General features: G+C 39.5%; 1 protein-coding gene across 1 annotated transcript in view; it reads left to right on the top strand.

The window, feature by feature from the left end:
- UNC13C (unc-13 homolog C) overlaps positions 1-18,256 on the top strand; it is a 421,885-nt gene that overhangs the window by 179,531 nt on the left and 224,098 nt on the right. The window contains exons 11-13 of the mRNA XM_032796690.2: positions 13,117-13,286; positions 15,657-15,772; positions 17,883-18,046. Coding sequence (XP_032652581.1) covers positions 13,117-13,286; positions 15,657-15,772; positions 17,883-18,046 — 450 coding nt within the window. The remainder of the gene's footprint in view (positions 1-13,116; positions 13,287-15,656; positions 15,773-17,882; positions 18,047-18,256) is intronic.

The raw sequence follows: 18,256 nt of genomic DNA, 5'->3' as shown, positions 1-18,256 counted from the left end.
TTCGAGGATATTAAAGGAACTGGCGCGTTGAAATTCGAACCCGGTAGCGCGAATTTTAAGCACTCGGCTAAATCTCGGGGTTGACCGGTACAACTGGAGATTGCTAACGTATTCCTATTTTAGAAAGAGGAATAAAAGTGATCGGGTAATTGATATGGCCCTGTTAGCTTGACCGTCTGGTAGTGTGTAGGTCTGGAAAATTTTAAGGGTGAAGTAGTTAAAGGACATTGAGGTCAATGAATTGGAACAATTGCAACTGGACTTTTCACTAACAGGTATAGATCGGTGCCAACACCTGACTCCTTCTTTGAGAGGTGACGGCTTATTATTAGACAAGGAATGTTTTATCGGTAGATCTAATTTACCACTCGATTTCAGTAAGGCGTTTACACGGATTCCGCATTGGGAACTGGTTATTAAATTGGGAAAGGATTGGGGATGAATATGAAAGTTGTGAGGGTTGGTGGCGGGGGAATAAAGGAAAAACTTGGTTTTTACAAGGGGCGGAAGACTCCAGCGGTCGTACTCAAGGTGAATTGTCGGCGGAAGGAGGTTACTATGTGAGTCCCCAAGGATCGGTTTTGGGACCGATTCTTTTAACCTTTTTGTTACTGACCTTGGCACAAGGCAGGGATATGTGCTAATGAAGTTTTGCGGATGACCGAGCTGGGTCGGATTGCTAACACGCGGAGAAGGACGGATACTATTACAGGAAGATCGGAACCCTTTGTAAACTCGGATAATAGTGAATAGGATGAAATTATTGACAAAGTTGCAAGTCATGCACTTAGGGATAAATAAAGAATTTTCGATATACGTGGGGACCTCACGTTTGAAACGAACGGAGGAGGAGAAGACTCTGGCGTATGGTCGATCGCAGGTGACTATGAGCCGCCAAATGTGATATGCAGCTGTTAAAAAGCAAAATGCGGTTTTAGGATGCATCAGGCGAGGTATTGTCCAGCAGGAGAAAGAGTGTTAGTGCCGTTATTACGGCGCGGTGAGACCCACCTGGAATATTGTGTGCAGTTCTGTGTCCCATTTTAAGAAGGATGAATTCAAACTGGAACAGTTCAGGACGGCTACTCGATGATCGCGAGGAAGGAAAATCTGCCTATAAAGGAGACTCAAGAGCTTGGCTTGTTAGCCTGGCCAAAAGGAGGCTCCGTCGGGGATATGCTTGCTCTATATAAATATATCAGGGGGTATTAACGTTAGGGAGGGGAGAATTATTTAAGTCTAGTATTAATGTAGGCACAAGACACGCAATGGTAAAAACTGGATATTAGAAGTTATAACTTGAAATTAGACGAAGTTCTAACCATTAGGGGTGAGTTCTGGAACAGCCTTCCGAGGGAAGTAGTGGGGCAAAAGACTTATCTGGCTTTAAGATTAAGCTGATAAGTATATGGAGGGATGTTATGATGGATACTTTAATTTGGGCAATTTCTTGATTACGGCGATAAGTCTGCTCAATGGTCTGTGAGGGGATGTTGGATGGATGGGAACTGAGTTACTGCAGAGAATATCTTTCTTGGGTGCTAGCTGGTGAGTCTGCCACAAGCTCAGGTTTAGACTGATCGCCATATTTGGGTCGGAAGGAATTTCCTCCAGGGCAGATTGGCAGAGGCCCTGGAGGTTTTCGCCTTCCTCTGCAGCGTGGGGCATGGTCGCTTGCTGGTGGATTTCTGCAGCTTTTGAGGTCGTTCAAATCACAATTTTGAGGATTCAATACTTCAGTCAGCGGTTGGGGGTTGTTATAAATGTGTATGGGTAGGGTTTTGTGGCCTGCCTTGTGCAGGAGGACAGACTAGATGATCGTATTGGTCCCTTCTGACCTATGAGTCTATGAGGTCCATTTTCTTATTTCTGCTAGCAGAGAAAAACATGCACAGTACCTTGACTATGGACTTCTCTTGTCTGGTATCAGAAATGTGGCAGGAGTTAACAGAACTGCCCTGAGATGGTTTCATTCATTTCTCTCAGGCCACACCAGAGAGTCATAATGGAGACATAGGCCTCCACCTCCAGAGCCCTCACCTCATGTGTCCACTTCCTATCCTGTTCAATATCTATATAAAGCCACTAAAGGAGACTGTGAAATAGAATGAACTAAAATGATACTAGATATCTGAGACCCAGTTCTTGGGAAGGGGGCAATCGCTCTTACCTATAATATGCTACTAGCCCAGCCCTCTGTCCTGTGGCTTGATCATCATCAAGGCAGCTATAAATCTAAAATTCAATTGAATTCTAGTTCTATCATTATTTATTTTAGAATAACAGCATTTTGATTAAGCATTTATTTCAAAAGTTAAGAATTACATCCCCAGAAAATTAGTTTTGTAAAAATAAGGTATCTCGGTCAAAGCAAATTACAACAGAATCTGAGTTCTGCCACAGAAACTGTGGTAAAGAAAGTGTTGGGTCTGATCCAAAGTCATCAATAGAAAGACTTCTCTTGACATCAGTGGATATTTGATGAGATCCATTATCTGAGAAGGGAAGGACAAAATCAAAACTATACTGAACTGGTTTGGAGACTAGCTTTCTTAAACAAAAACAGTAAAACAAATTAGACAGTGAGGAAAGGACAGAACTGTTGAAGACAATGACAGTTAAGCCATTTAGATTCTCCAAGTTATGGCTTTCCCCAGAAATTTCAGTTAATAGAAACAGTACTATAAGAACTAGCAAAAGATCCAACTAGTGCTTCAAATGTTATTACCTATTTTTTCTGAAATATTTTCAAATCTCATCTAAATGAGATACTAAATTATTCATTATGAAATTTAATATGTAATGCCTCAAATTTAACCTCCACTTAGTGATTTCTAAACAGTTGAAAATGGGTTTCTTATTATGATTTTTTAACATTAATCCTATCACTGCTTCATAATTAAAATATGGCTGTTGATAAGTCACAGTTAACTCATGTGATCAACTAAAAAAAATTAATCGTGATTAATCACAATTTTAATCATGCTGTTAAACAATAGAATACCAACTGAAATTTATTAAATATTTTGGATATTTTTCTACATTTTCATATGTATTGTATTCTGTGTTGTAGCTGAAATCAAAGTGCATATTATTTTTATTACAAATATTTGCACTGTAAAAATGATAAAATAAACCATATTTTTCAATTAACTTCATACAAGTACTGTGCAATCTCTTTGATGTGAAAATGCAACTTACAAATGTAATTTTTTTTGTTATATAACTGCACTCAGATTCAAAACAATACAAAACTTTAGAGCCTACAAGTCCACTCAGTCCTGCTTCTTGTTCAGCCAATTGCTAAGACAAACAAATTTGTTTACATTTACAGGAGGTAATGCTGCCCTCTTTTTATTTACAATATCACCAGAAAGTGAGAACAGGCATTGGCATGGCACTTTTATAGCAAACACTGCAAGGTATTTACATGCTAAAGATTCATATGCCCCTTCATGCTTTGGCCTCCATTCCAGAGGACATGCTTCCATGCTGATGACACTCATTAAAAAAATATGTTAATTAAATTTCTGACTGAACTCCTTGAGGGAGAATTGTATGTCCCCTGCTCTGTTTTACCCGCATTCTGCATAAATTTCATGTTATAGCAGTCTCAGACAATGACCCAGAGCATGTTGTTTATTTTAAGAACACTTTCACTGCAGATTTGACAAAATGCAAAGAAGGTACCAATGTAAGATTTCTAAAGATAGCTACGGCACTTGACCCCAGGTTTAAGAACCTGAACTGTCTTCCAAAATCTGAGAGGGACAAGGGATGGAGAATGCTTTCAGAAGTCTTAAAAGAGCAAACTTCCAATACGGAAACTACAGAACCCAAGCCACCAAAAAAAGAAAATCAGCCTTCCACTGGTCGCATCTGACTCAGACGATGAAAATGAATATGCATCGGTCTGCACTGCTTTGGATTGTTATCCAGTAGAACCCATCATCAGAATGGATGCATGTCCCCTGGAATGGTGGTTGAACTTACCCCTTTGTCTTTGAGAAATAGGTTTAGCCACTTCCCAGACCTGTACAGTAAACACACTTCAGTCATGATTTCAGCTTATGTTCATAACTTCACATATAATGTTGTTTACATACATTTCACCATGATATTATTGACCAATGAGTTGTAAGGTATCAAATGATACCTTACAAGGCATATTTTCTACAAAAATTATTACAATAGGCGTGTATTCCATCACAGACTGATATCACATCAGCTGGGCTTCTGAACTCCATTGACAGGGAGCCACGCCCAAGTTGACCAGCAGGGCCCTGGTGGGCATGCAAGCCCTAGCAAGAAGAAGCTAAGCCTGAGGAGTCTAGTGGAACTCTGGAGGGCATCCAGGCTCCACCCAGGGACAGCAGGGTATGCATGAGCACAGTGTGAACATATGTGCAACCTGTTGTGTCTCATTCAGGCTTGATTTTGAAATGGTACTACTCCTTGACACCCCCATTTCAACTCCTGCTTCTTGTGATTCAAATATGGTACGCTGAAAGGCAATTTGATATTGATTGAGTACATGGAATCCCCACAGCACATTATCTTTTCAGGCACATGTCTAGAATCATTCTGGAATATAAGAAGGTTTGCAGGTTCAGCCTTTTGCTTAGTGGTTGAGGGATAATGACTTAGTTTGTTTCCAGCTACTCTAGGATTGTCCCAGGCAGCTTATATTACAAATTGATAAACTAGAATACTTATTATATCTATTATATGTATTTCTAAGGCACCTGTCACTGTGTTACGTAAAGCCCAGAGTCTCTGCATTGGTCAAGTTGTGATCAGCTCAAGTGGAAGGGCAAAGATAACTTTGAGCTACCTTTATGAGATAGTTAGGCACCAGCCTGGTCCCCTGTATTTAAGACAATAGCCTGAAGTTTTCTCTATTTGACATTGTTTGCCACCAGCCCACAGGGGCCATTCAGGTAGCTAGGGATTGGCTCTGTACAGGAGCACTTCTCCACCCCCTTCTTCCCTTAAGCCATACACTAAGAAAGAGATGGCATAGGAGCTATTACAGAAGCCCTGTGTCAGCTGAGAATTCTTGTATGCAAGAGGAATCTATAATTGACCAGTTCAGCAGGATTTAAGGCTAAGTAGCACAAAGCAGCCTTAACTCCCCAAGCTGAGAGGAGCTGGGGAGCAAGAGAGTATTTTGTAGTAATCTAGTCTATCCTTTGTCTGGTAGCCTCCCACATTTCTACAGACTCTATAGCTCTTTTAATTGGAGTTGGGGCTGCAAAGTCTCCTTCGACCAGGCCTTCTCCTCAACAAAAAATGTAATGCTCTTTTGTAAGTACCACAAATTCACTTTATACATACTGTGAATGCATTTGTGTTTTATTACAGTGTTTCATGCAATAAGTTGAATCGCCCAGAGCTTAGGTTCTTGTAGCTTTTAGTTTAATCACTGTTGTTTGTGAGGAACAACATTAATTGCTCATAATTTCATTGCATTTGTGTTTAAATTAAATGAATAAACCACTGGAAAAGTTTCTGTGGTTTCCAAGGCAGCTGTTACAATTTGCAAAGTTGGAAGTTGGCTGGTAAGGCTGTTACCAAGTCTCTGAAGGGGATTGGAAATTTAACAGACATTTTAAATATCAGTCTAAATCACAATCTGTAGACTTGCCCCATCCCTAGCCTATATTAATCTATTAATTAGTTCCTGAATTTTGCTAGTTCATTTCTACGTGAAATAACAAGAACATTTAGATGTTTAAAGAAAATTGATTTCCCTTTAGCAATATAAAATCGCTGCTTTAAAGATTCAGAGTAAGCAATTCCTCTGCTAATATGAAGAGAGCTCTTCCTAAACACGATGAGGAGACTATGTTTCTGTGATTAAACTACTGTTCTGCTCAACACAGATATATTAATTGTCATACAACAGCATTTAGTTGTGTTCTCAGCCAAATTCATTTTCCTCATCCAGTCTCTTGGTTTACTTACCAACATCTTAAAATTAATGATAACTTGTATTTTGGGCAATTCTATTTGTTTTCTGATTTGCATATTAAAAGAGAGAGACAAGATTGGTGAGGTAATATCTTTTGTTGCTGAGAGAGAATTTTCAGCTTATACACAGCTCTTTTTCAGGTCTTCAAAGTGTATTCAGAAGTTCACAGCTAAATACAAGATGGAACAGGTTGTTTAGCACAAGTAGTTAACACGTATTTCAAGGGACAATTCAAAGTGAAGTGGCTAGTTCACACCTTTCCAGTCATAGGAGGGAAAGGCGGAAGTAGGAAAGCTTGCTTGGATTGTGTGTTAGTGGGTTATAGATTGTTGCAACAAACCACAAATCCAGTGTGTCTATTCAGACCATGACTTTTAGCGACAATCAAAGGGCTTAGCTACACTGGAGAGTTGCAGTGCTGGTGATGGGGTTACAGCGCTGCAACTCACTCTGTGTCCACACTTGCAAAGCACAGCCAGCGCTGCAACTCCCTGGCTGCAGCGCTGGCTGTACACCTGGTCTACTTTGGGCGGATGTAGCGATTCAGCGCTGGGTGATGCAGAGCTGCTCATCAAGGTGTGGCCACCAAAGCACTTTTATGGCCTCCAGGGGTATTAAGAGGTATCCAGAAAATTCCTGTCCACAACAACCGGAAGAATGGCTGAACTACGCTCCCGAAGCTACTTATCTAAAAACAAACACAGCTGCTCTTTGCTCCACGCGAGCGAGCGGACGCAGAGGGGGAATTGCTTTGGAATGATTCACAGCTGTTTGCTTGAGGAGAGAGGGAGGAGATGGGAGTCCGTGTTGAGCATGCTGCTTATGTGATCTGAAGGCTGATTTAGGAGTGCATAATTTGCATTTAGTGAATAAGAGATGCGGTGGATGAAGGGTCAAACTTTTAAAATGATTGAAGGTAGATGCTGTGTATCTTCCAGTCCTGTAGAAATCTTGCAACAGGCAGGGAGCTGAGAACCGTGTCAGCTTCCAAAAATCCCACTCTCTCAGTCTCCCCCATCTCCCTGTCACCATTCCACCACCCCCTGTTTTTGAAAAGCATTTGCAGCCACTTGAACGCTGGGATAGCTGCCCACAATGAACCACTCCCAACAGCGCTGCAAAGGCTGCAAATGTGGCCACACTGCAGCGCTAGTAGCTGTCAGTGTGGCCACACTGCAGCGCTTTCCCTACACAGCTGTACGAAGACAGCTGTAACTCCCAGCGCTATACAAATGTAAGTGTAGCCATACCCAAAGTTAGAAATTCAAGCTTCCAGGCCCATCTTTTAAAAGTATTGTGCAGGTTTCCTTTGAGGGTGAGAACTGAGAGGTCAGATATAATGATTGATTTGTGAAAAGTGCACATCCTCAGGTGGTGATGTTTTTATCTTTTGTCACTTTTCTGTGTGAGTTCATTCAAATGCATAGTGCTTGTCTCATTTCACCCACATAGTTGTTATTGGGACATTTAGTGCACTGGATGAGGTACACTGCACCTTCTGACAAGCTCCCAGACTGCTGTACTGGGCAACACAGTATGGGGAGGAAATGAGAAGCCCTCAGTGGTGAAAGAACAGGTTAAGGTCTATTTAGAAAAGCTGGACGTGCACAAGTCTGTGGGTCCAGATCTAATGCATCCAAGGGTGCTGAGGGAGTTGGCTGATGTGATTTCAGAGCCATTGGCCATTATCTTTGAAAATTTGTGGCGATCGGGAGAGGTCCCGGATGATTGGAAAAAGACAAATATAGTGCCTATATTTTAAAAAGAGAAGAAAGAGAACCCAGGGAACTACAGACTGGTCAGTTTCGCTTCAGTCCCCGGCAAAATTGTGGAGCAGATCCTCAAGGAATCCGTTTGAAGCACTTGGAGGAGAGGAAGGTGATCAGAACAGTCAACATGGATTCACCAAGGGCAAGTTATATCTGACCAACCTAATTGCCTTCTATGATGAGCTAGATATGTAGATATGGGGAAAGAGCTGGGTGTGATATATCTTTACTTTAGCAAAGCTTTTGATACGGTCTCCCACAGTATTCTTGCCAGCAATTTAAAAAAGTATGGATTGGATGAATGGACTATAAAGTGGATAGAAAGCTGGCTAGATTGTTGTGCACAGTGGGTAGTGATCAACGTCTTGATGTCTAGTTGACAGTCTGTATCAAGCATAGTGCCCAGGTGTTGGTCCTGGGGCCGGTTTTGTTAAACATCTTTATCAATGATCTGGATGATGGGATTAATTGCACCCTTAGCAAGTTTGCACATGACACTAAACTTGTGGGGAGAGGTAGATACGCTGGAGGGTCTGTGGGGAGCTTGCTTCTTGATGATGAGCTTGGAGACACTAGAGGGTGTTGGAAGAGAGCATGTTGGATATACAATATAAGAAAATACAATAGAGTTGAGGCAGTGTAGGTTACATTAAGTTTACATAAATATTACATAAGTATGATTACTTATAAATGTTGTTAATCCAAATCTGCACTTTGAACTCACAAAAAAGAAGTAATGGGACCATTGTGAATTCATGTAAAGCACTTTGTAAGTGTGAGAGTGCAGTAGAGTACCCCTCTTCTGTTGAAGAATTATGGAAACTTGCATGTACCATTTAGTATTTGAATATACTGCAACCTTTTCAGCTTTGGAATGTAGCTGTTCCCAGAATCTTTGTGCACTAAATAGCAATTCACTTCTTAGCCTCCTCACACTGTACTTTGCCCCATGTTCATCTTTTCTTACTAGAGAGTGGCTGGAGGAAGAACGCTTCTGTAAGGGGAAATTTTATCCTCAGAGTCAGGATAGGCTGCTGGGCACTAGACAGGTAAGTGAGGTAGGCAGGAGGGGGGAATCCTCCCCCCCCCCCACGCAAGGACGCATATGTAGGTTACTGTAGTTCAGTGACTACAGTGGCATATGTAGTCCATGGCATAAGATGCTTGAAAGGATTCATGAAGTGGCACAGTCTTCATAATCTCAGTGGTAAATCTCCCCATAATCTTACTGCCCCCCACGGAGCTGTGCACCTACTATTCAGCCTCCTGGTATCCTGTCCCTTCTTCCACTACAGAACCACACTGGTTTTGCTGCCTGGAGAGCCCCCATCCATGTGGAAGAGGGGCTGGATCTGGGGCTAAGGGCTCAGACATGATGATGATATAAATGCCTAGATAGTAATGTGTCTCACCACAACACGCTAAACAAAGATCCAGAAGAGAAAAGGATACTTTTTGTGGAGTTAGGAAATTCTCATGTAAGTTTTTAGCTTTAACCCCCATTGAAAAAGACACAAGATAACATGTCAGGAACACTTCTAGAATACATGCCTCCACCCGACCCACCCTTTACTAGGAGGTGCACATGGATATATTGCAATTTATCAGTATTTACCTTAACTTCCAATGAGAATTGTGCTTTGGTTCCTTCCAAATCTTATGGAGTAATTAACCTTCAAGAATGAAAAAATGTGTTATACAAATATAAGCCCCAAACTTTAGTCCAAAAAGTCTTTGCTTACACTGTGATTCAAATAAGCAGGGACCTGATCCTGGTGTCCCACCAAAATTGCACCCAGTGGGCAGATCATAGTTGCACTCCTCTGAAGCTGAGTTCAAGGCTGATCTCCCAGCTTCAAGAGCATCCTCAGTGCTGTTCTTAGTTATACTAGCTGCAAGCAGCTCCAAAGGAGCCAAAACTACATGAGGATTGGTGTCACATTGGAATGTCACAGTCATATTCCCTTTCCTCTGACATGCCACCTTTCCCCAGCTATACCAGCAGCTCACGTGATCCTCCTGGGGTATAATCCATCTCTATGAGCATCAAACCAAAGTTTATATAACTGAAATACTTTCTTAATGCAATACCAAACTCTTGACACCAATCCAAAAATGGAGTCCTTGAAAAATGCCGAGAGAGAAGGAAAGATCTTTCAATTGCCATTGCAAGCTACCTTATTGTAGGACTTAAAGTTGGAGAATGCTTTAACTCTCATTTTAGTTACTTCACCAGGATCCAGTCCTGGAGACACTTACACATATAAGTCACTTTTCTCACATGAATAGTCATGCTGAGGCCTACACATCTTAATGGTTACCCTGAGGATTGGGTCCTATGATTTTAAATTGTGCAGTCTAATTAGTTGGATTGCCGTGCTCAAGGCCGTGTTGGCTTTCTTCAGAAAAAGAGAGCAGGTAATTAACACATACTGAAATACAATCTATGGGAAGCTGGTTTTGTTTATTCATTGGCCTAGATTTAGCACAAGCTACCATATCTTTTGAAAAGCACCTCTTCTATCACAGCAGTTATGATGTAGTTCCTTAGAGCAACCAACAAGGAAATATTCTTCAGGCTTTTTAGATTCATTCTGAAGACACATAGACATTTTAGCTACTCAGCCACACAAATCAAACACTAAAATAACCATACAATGTTTTATCTTCCTTTTCTTACCTCAATTAAATTAATCCTTGAATGCAGCTACAAGAGGAGTGATGATATTTTGGGTATATCAGTCAAATGCAAACAGCTGATTATGCTGGCTTTCACATGCAGATGTGAGCTGAAATACTTTATTAGCCTTATTAGTTAAAGTGCATTGCTAGGCTGGATACTTCACTGATAGGAATAGGAGGGAGCAGAATCTGTAGAAAATGGAGAGAGGGCTTCAGAATGGGGAAAGCTTGAGGAAAACTCTTTAGTCCTTTGGGATCAGGACTCCACAGCCAGTTAGGAGAATTTGGCAGTTGGTCTAGCACAAGCATTTTTGTGACACCCAAACAACTGCTACAATGAGGCAAAGTAAAAGATGGGTGTGCCATATTTACTTATCAATTGGCTGTGACGACAATAACTCTTACCACTTAAAGTGTTTACAGTGGCAAAGGTCATTAACAACCATAACTACTGCCTTTTTGGAACACTCCTGTGAAATGCCAGATGGGAGGTAAGTACTCATATGACCACATTGTAATGCTCTGTATCTCGGGGGAACACCCTACACCCCCATGTTCATCCTTATAAAATGATTGTGTGGTATCCAATGCAACATTTGTCATGTTGGGTGTCTTTGGATGACTCATGATGCACTGAGCATTGTTGTTATAGTAATTGTTGTTACAGTAATGTTATAAGTTGTAATTTTGTATATATAGTTATGAGGCTGAAAATGTGTCCTCCTGGCTTAAAACAAGCCCAGGCAAAACTCTCCAGGAAAGGAGGGGCAGTTCACACCTCATCAGGGTATGTATGGGACAAACCCAGCCCAGCTTCACAGGAACAAAGGACACTGGCCTAGGCAGCAACAAAGGATCTGTTGGACTCTCCAGTGAGTTACCCCTATTCCCTTGGTCAGCCAGGGACTACGATGAGATAATGCTCACCTGACTTTGAAGTGGGGGGCAAAGCCAAGAGGCAAGGAAGAACATGATAAAAGGAAGAGACATTTGCCATGCTCTTCCTCTCTCTTCACCTCCATCTACAGACATCACCATGAAGTGACTGAAGCACTGATCAAAGGGGAGAGCCTGGCTGAAGGCCATCCAGCCAGCCTGCGGTGAGAAGCATCTAAGTTTGAAAAAGCACTGAAAGTGTTAAGATCAGCTTAGAATGTGTTTTGCTTTTATTTCATTTGACCAAATCTGATTTATGGGTTGACTTATAATCACTTAAAATCTATCTTTATAGTTAATAAATCTGTTTATTCTACCTGAAGCAGTGCATTTGGTCTGAAGCACCTCAGAGACTGTCCTTGGGATAACAAGCCTGGTGCATATCAATGTCTTTGTTAAACTGATGAATTCATATAAACTTGCAGCATCCAGCAGGCATAACTGTACACTGCAAGATGGAGGTTCCTAGGGTTATATCTGGGACCGGAGATATTGGCTGGTGTCATTCAGTTTACACAATCCACTCAGCAACTGGTCAAAAGTGCCCACTCACATAGCTGGGAGCAGCTTACATACTAGAAGCTGTTCATGAACATCCCAGGTAAGGCTGGCTCCCAGAGTCGAAGATTGGAGTGACCTGGCAGATCACCGGTCCAGATAACACCAGGGGAACATCACACATGTTAATACTGGAGAAACTGAGACACTCTGTCAATTAGTGGTAGAGCTGGGATTGGAACTCAGAATAGAAATCTGCAGCCATTCTTATGCTTACTCCAGCAGACCATGCTAAAGATACAGGCTTATTATTGAATTAAGACCCGTTTTGCAGGTTAACTAAAACTAAGGTAACATTTTAAAACTTTTTTTGTAGAGTTACAGAATGATTTAGCTCTGAAATAATATAATTGCTTCTACAAATAATGGAAAGCAAGCATTAGTCTAGCTAGAGTGTCCTTAAAGTGAGCTTGCCTATAAACTGACACTGCAGCTTGCTCATGGTTCTGCAGATTTCCTATACTTGAGGATTCCTACTGATGGCATTAAAAAGCCAACACTGAGTAACAGTTGGCTACACAGTGGTTATATGAATAAGAAGTAACTATCAACCTGATGGGCTTTACTACAGGAGCTGATGGGAGGAAATCTCTGCAAAGTTTCCTTTCTGAGTTTTCTGTCTTGTCGTTGCATCAAGACAGTCTGGAGTCTGCCTCTCCTCTCTCACGTAATATACTGTGGGGCACTTCTCTTCTCTCCCATCCCTCCTTCATATCCCTCAAATTTCTCAGAATCTCTGCAGTGACCAGAAGGTCCGTGAGAGGCCATGCACATCTACATGGAATCTTTGTGCCTCCACAACAGTTCCAGGCCCCTGTGGTTCTTCTGGCCCTCCACTTTGGCAGCATGGGTCTAATGGAGCTGTTCTGCCAGGGTCTTTTTCTATAGAGGGAGATCTTCACCAGTGGTGTGGTGTCCAAAAATTAGTTGTGTTTTGAAGGCTACTGCTGTTTGTTTTCCCTGCCTTCGTAATTGTCCTTCCCTACCATCGATTGTCTCTTGTTTTATATTGTGAGCTCTTTGGGACAGGGATTGTCTTTCTTGTTTTGTGTTTCAACAGCACAATGGGGTATTGGTCAATGACTGGGGTTTCTAGCACTACAATAATAAAATTAATAAATAATAATAAACAGTAATTCACAAGTCTGTTTGGGAAAATGTATCATGGCCTGTATCTCGTTGTGTGTTGTTTTACAGTGAATGCCATAATTCCACAGACAGAATAAAAGTAAGAGTCTGGGATGAAGATGATGACATTAAATCCAGAGTAAAGCAACATTTCAAAAAGGATTCAGATGACTTTCTGGGACAAACAATCATTGAAGTGAGAACACTAAGCGGAGAAATGGATGTATGGTACAACTTAGGTATTAATCATTTTCTATCACTTAAAATTAGTTTAGAAAAAAATCTCAAGATGTATAGTGTTATGAACTTCGTAATGAATATTTGTTGTATGAAAATAATACTCCCCTTAATATATAAAAATTATTCTCAGTTTTGGATTCCAGGTTTAAAAGGGCGGAATTAGACCATACTTTTGAGTCAAATTTTATAGATATAATTATCCAACTACACCAAAAGGACAGGAGATACCTGATATGATTTTAATTAGGTTGCAGCTTTACTATGAGATGCCTGGGACTACCGGAAGATAAAAGTGTGCAGTGCGGGTAACTCCATGTTCATCCAATATCTTCCCGGAGGCTTCTGCCAACCTCTTTCTTAATATATAAAATTATACTCAGTTTTGGATTCCAGGTTCAGGTCAAGGTGGAATTAGATCTCACTTTTGAGTCAGACTTAAGAGAAATAAAACTTTGTTTAAAGATTGAATAGCAGGCCTATTATTAAAGCAATTCCTACAAGACAAATTTTTGATTTAATTCAAAATGAGATTTTTTCAAATCAGATTTGGTAGATAGCTTTGCTACCGCTATCAGGACAGTGTAAATAAATACCTCATATCACTTTATTCACACCTCATTTTATGTGAAATGAATCTACGAAGAGCCACAGAAAAACATATGGAATCATTTGCTTACTGAATATCAAATAAGAATCATGTTATCATTTAATATATGTTTATGTATAGTCCTAAGCCTAATTCTCCTTTGACATTTCACTTGTGCTATTCTGTTATCATTGGACTCTCTTCTCATTTATCCCCATGTAACAGAGATGACAATGAGGCCCATGATTACAAACAATGTGCCAATTTATATTTGTTCAAATAATTAATGTTTGGAAGTAGATTTTAGCTTACTTAATGATAAGCATGCAATATTGCTCTTCTTCTGGAAGCAAGTTTGTACCCACTAGATGTGCTGTGACTCAAGTGCTACCCTCCTCTATTTGTTTGATAATATAAATATGATAACAATGTTTTGTTTAGATTGCCTGCTCTGCAAAAGGTAAAGTATGTAACAGGGAGTTTGCCAAAGCTGGAACATGTATTTTCTGAGCAAAAATCTTTATCACATGATGTAATACCCTTATTTCGCCACCGTTCTACTTAATGTTTCATTAGCCATTGAAATATATGGACATGTAAAGAAAAATGTTTGATTCTTTGCAGCAAATTAAACAGATCTTTTAGCCATGTGTTTTTATATTTGTACACAGAGTAATTTTTTAATAAGATCAACAAGTCATTGTCATCCTGAAAGATTTCCTTAGTATCTTTCATTTGATAAAGCTGATACAATAATATAAAGCAATTGACAAAACTGATGCCTCAAAAATTGTTGCTTAACTGATTTGTTTGGAAGCAATTTAATGTTGAAAATACATACCCTTATTGTATAACTGGAGAAAAGAAAGAAAAAGTATAGACTGCAAAGCTTTTAACTATCTTCTACAATAAATGTTATAGGTGGCTCCTGATAATTGTAATATCTTAAAAAGGAGGCAGGTATATGTCATTCTAGTGCACACACACACAGGTTTTTTGGAGGGTGGAGGGGGAAGTTTCAAAAAAGAAAAGCATTGGATCAGTAAGAATGCCAAATTCTTACTCCTTATACCATTCCCTTTATTCATGATTCATTTCACAGCACTGTACAAAAATTTATTTAAAAAAAAAGTCATGCTTGTTAAATCAGATTACACTGCTTGAATGGACTGGAATAATAACAGGTGAAATCAAAGAACAGCTGTCAGCATTAGAAGCAGTAGTAACTAGATAGACTAATATAGATGGCTTCATGCAAGTTCTCCAAATGTTTTCTTCAGTATGATTCAGCCCCAGTTGAGGAATCACACCTATGCACAGAACTTGGTGTTTCCCCTCAGGCATGGATGTCTTTGAGGCTGTTGGTGAAGACGGCAATACCCGTGGGAAAGCACCAGTAGTAATAATAAAATAGTAAATAAGAAATAGGAGAATTAACTTATTTCCTTTAAAAGAAAGTAGTACACACGTTTGTGTACAACCTGTTTTGAGTTTTGTTTGGGTGACAAATTATGGGAGATTTGTTACTTCACAGCAAGATATTGTACTCCATAGCCTGGACCATATGGGAGCTCAGGTTTGCAAAAATGTCAAGAATGACATTACATTAGAAATTCCTAACTCTGGAAATCAATATATGTTGAGCTCAACAGCTGGACTTTGGGGGCATAGAAAACATTACAGCATTTGGACCAAAACAATTTTTAGAACTGCAGTAGTGTGTTTCTGTTTTGACAAAACGTATTCTTGGTAAAAATTAACAATTCTTTTTCTGTTTCTTCAGAAAAACGAACAGATAAATCAGCTGTCTCTGGTGCCATTAGGTTGAAAATCAACGTTGAAATAAAAGGAGAGGAGAAAGTTGCGCCATACCATGTGCAATATACATATTTACATGAGGTATGTTGGTGAAGTTTGTTCATGTACAAGATCATTTTTCTAATAGAAATTAGGTAAATAGAGAATATAGGGCTATGAAGACAAGAACAGTGATACATTTAGTTTCACTGCAACAGGTTTTTCAGTTCAAACTCTTGGAATATGTATCAGTGATTGAATCCCATGACCAGATTCAAAGTCATTATATCCAAGAAAGAGAGACTGATATGCTACTACATCAGCAGATTGGTCTTGCCAAATGATTAGAAAGTAGAAAGAGGTGAAATGGCCACGTGACTTCCTAAGCTTTGTTTCCGCAGTTCTTTACCCTCAACATTTTAAATGCCAGTCACATGCTTGCTAATGTCATCAAGAATACTAGGATTGTATTTATTCATTTTTAAATTATAAAAATAAATAAATAAATAAATAAAACCACCTCTAGAATACATATGCTCCCACATTATCCATGGGAGACATGAGAAATCCGTGATATAATGTTTAGGATAGTTGACACACAGGCCATAGCAATCCATAGGGAGCAGTATTTACCCTCCTGGGGCCTGACTGGTCAGTTTTTTCTCAGTCAGATTTCCGGTTAATTTCATTTGGACTTTGTCTACAATAGAAGTCCGGGATCAAACTGTGTTGTCAGAGCTTTAATGGAATTAGGAAAGCATCTAATAAAATCTGAAAACAATATGGCATGACAGGAGGAAAAAAAAGTAATATTTTAACTACTGATTAGGGTGGCTTATTTCTAATTTTAGACCCTGAGGAGGACTTTTATGTGACTGGGAATAAATAATATGAAGGATAGGGGGGTGGGAGAGCAAGGGAGACTCTTCATTCTCTGTGTTGAACAAAGGACAATATCTGTATTATCTATGTATGTCCCGGCCTTCAATTCATTGAAGAGTGCCTTACAGTGTACAGCAGAACTGGCAGATGAGAATTAATATGTCTGCAATAGTTCTGCAATGTCCCAGAAATATAATAATATGAGGTCAGGCAGAAGAATTCCTGGAAATGATGGTGAGAAACAAGCAGCCCCAAGAGTAGGCGGCCTTTGACATAAATTAAAAGAAAATTCATCACAAATAAAAGCAGCAGCTACTTGAGATCATCTCTGTGTCTGTTAATTCCTGTTTGTGTCAGGCTGGATTTAATTTTTATCCCCAAAGCACAAGAAAATAGGTAAACTTTGTATGGGCGTGCTATGAAAGATACAGTACTAAAGCTCTAAAGGGTATCTACAAAATTGTCTCTAGGGTATAATTGCATTGGGCACCTGTTTTCATGCACAATGTGTATCTAAGTTGTATAGGGCCCAGATCAGCTTCACTTTGAAGTGAATGGTGGAACTCTATTAACATCAGTGGTGCAGGGTCACCCTCTACGTGGTTATGGTCTGGGCTAACAAGAATTGGTTGTGTAAAGGTAAAATGGAGATCTCAGAATTGTTGGTCGTCTTTTGTCATTGAAAATATCCAGGAAACCAAATTCAACAGTCCTGGTTTTTGGATTTGTTTGTAGCTAAACCAGGCAATCTGAGGAAAACAAATTCTCTCTCATTGCATGCAAATTAAATGTTAGCTCTTGCTGTGAAGGTTGCTAAACCCTAATCCTTGCTGTGTCCCTTTATTCTTTGAATAATTTCTTAGATATTCTTAACAAATTGCCTATAACTCAGAATTTTTAAATCATGAAACTTGAAATTCATTGGTTAAAAATCCAATTCAAGCTGCTGGCCAGTTCAGTGAGCATTATAACATAATGTTATAATTCGTTAACAAGGGCACATAAGACAAAAGAGAAACTTCCTGCACTATTTTGTACAGCATTAGAATTGTCTCTGTGGGCAATGGTTAACTGAAATGACCTTATGTCAAGGAGATAGATCAGGTTGCTGAATCACTTGCCTGCACTGGCAGAGCTCCATTTAACATGTATTTTTAAAGCTTTAGTCTTTCCTCTCCAAATGATGGTTAGTTTGGTATTAGTAATTGCAGACGAAATTTGAAATTAATGAATACACTGAAAAAATATTTTATAATATAGAATATTCTTACATAATGCCACATAGATATTGAAATTTCCTATTAATTCGAAAAAAATCTTTTACCTTTAGAACCTATTCCATTATTTGACTGAAGTTAAATGTAATGGTAGTGTAAAAATCCCTGAAGTGAAAGGAGATGAAGCCTGGAAGGTATACTTTGATGCTGCTGCACAAGAAATTGTAGATGAATTTGCAATGCGTTATGGAATTGAATATATTTATCAAGCTATGACGTAAGTATATCATTTCTAATTTTTTAAAAATCTATCAGAGGGGAGTGAAGAATTCAAAACCTTCGTCCTTGTTTCTTTTTTTCAAATGCAATCCTGATCAAAAAAAGTCTGTCTCTTAAATCTATTTCTCAAAGAATACTCAGAGTGAAGTACTTCACAGTTAGCAGTAGAAATGTGAAAGTGTTTTATTAGCTATTAATTTTATCCGCA

This window comes from Chelonoidis abingdonii, chromosome 9 (genome assembly GCF_003597395.2).
Source record: "Chelonoidis abingdonii isolate Lonesome George chromosome 9, CheloAbing_2.0, whole genome shotgun sequence".
In the NCBI taxonomy this organism is placed as follows: Eukaryota; Metazoa; Chordata; order Testudines; family Testudinidae; genus Chelonoidis; species Chelonoidis abingdonii.
Note: the sequence above shows the minus strand (reverse complement) of the source record. Positions and strands in the feature narration are given on the sequence as shown.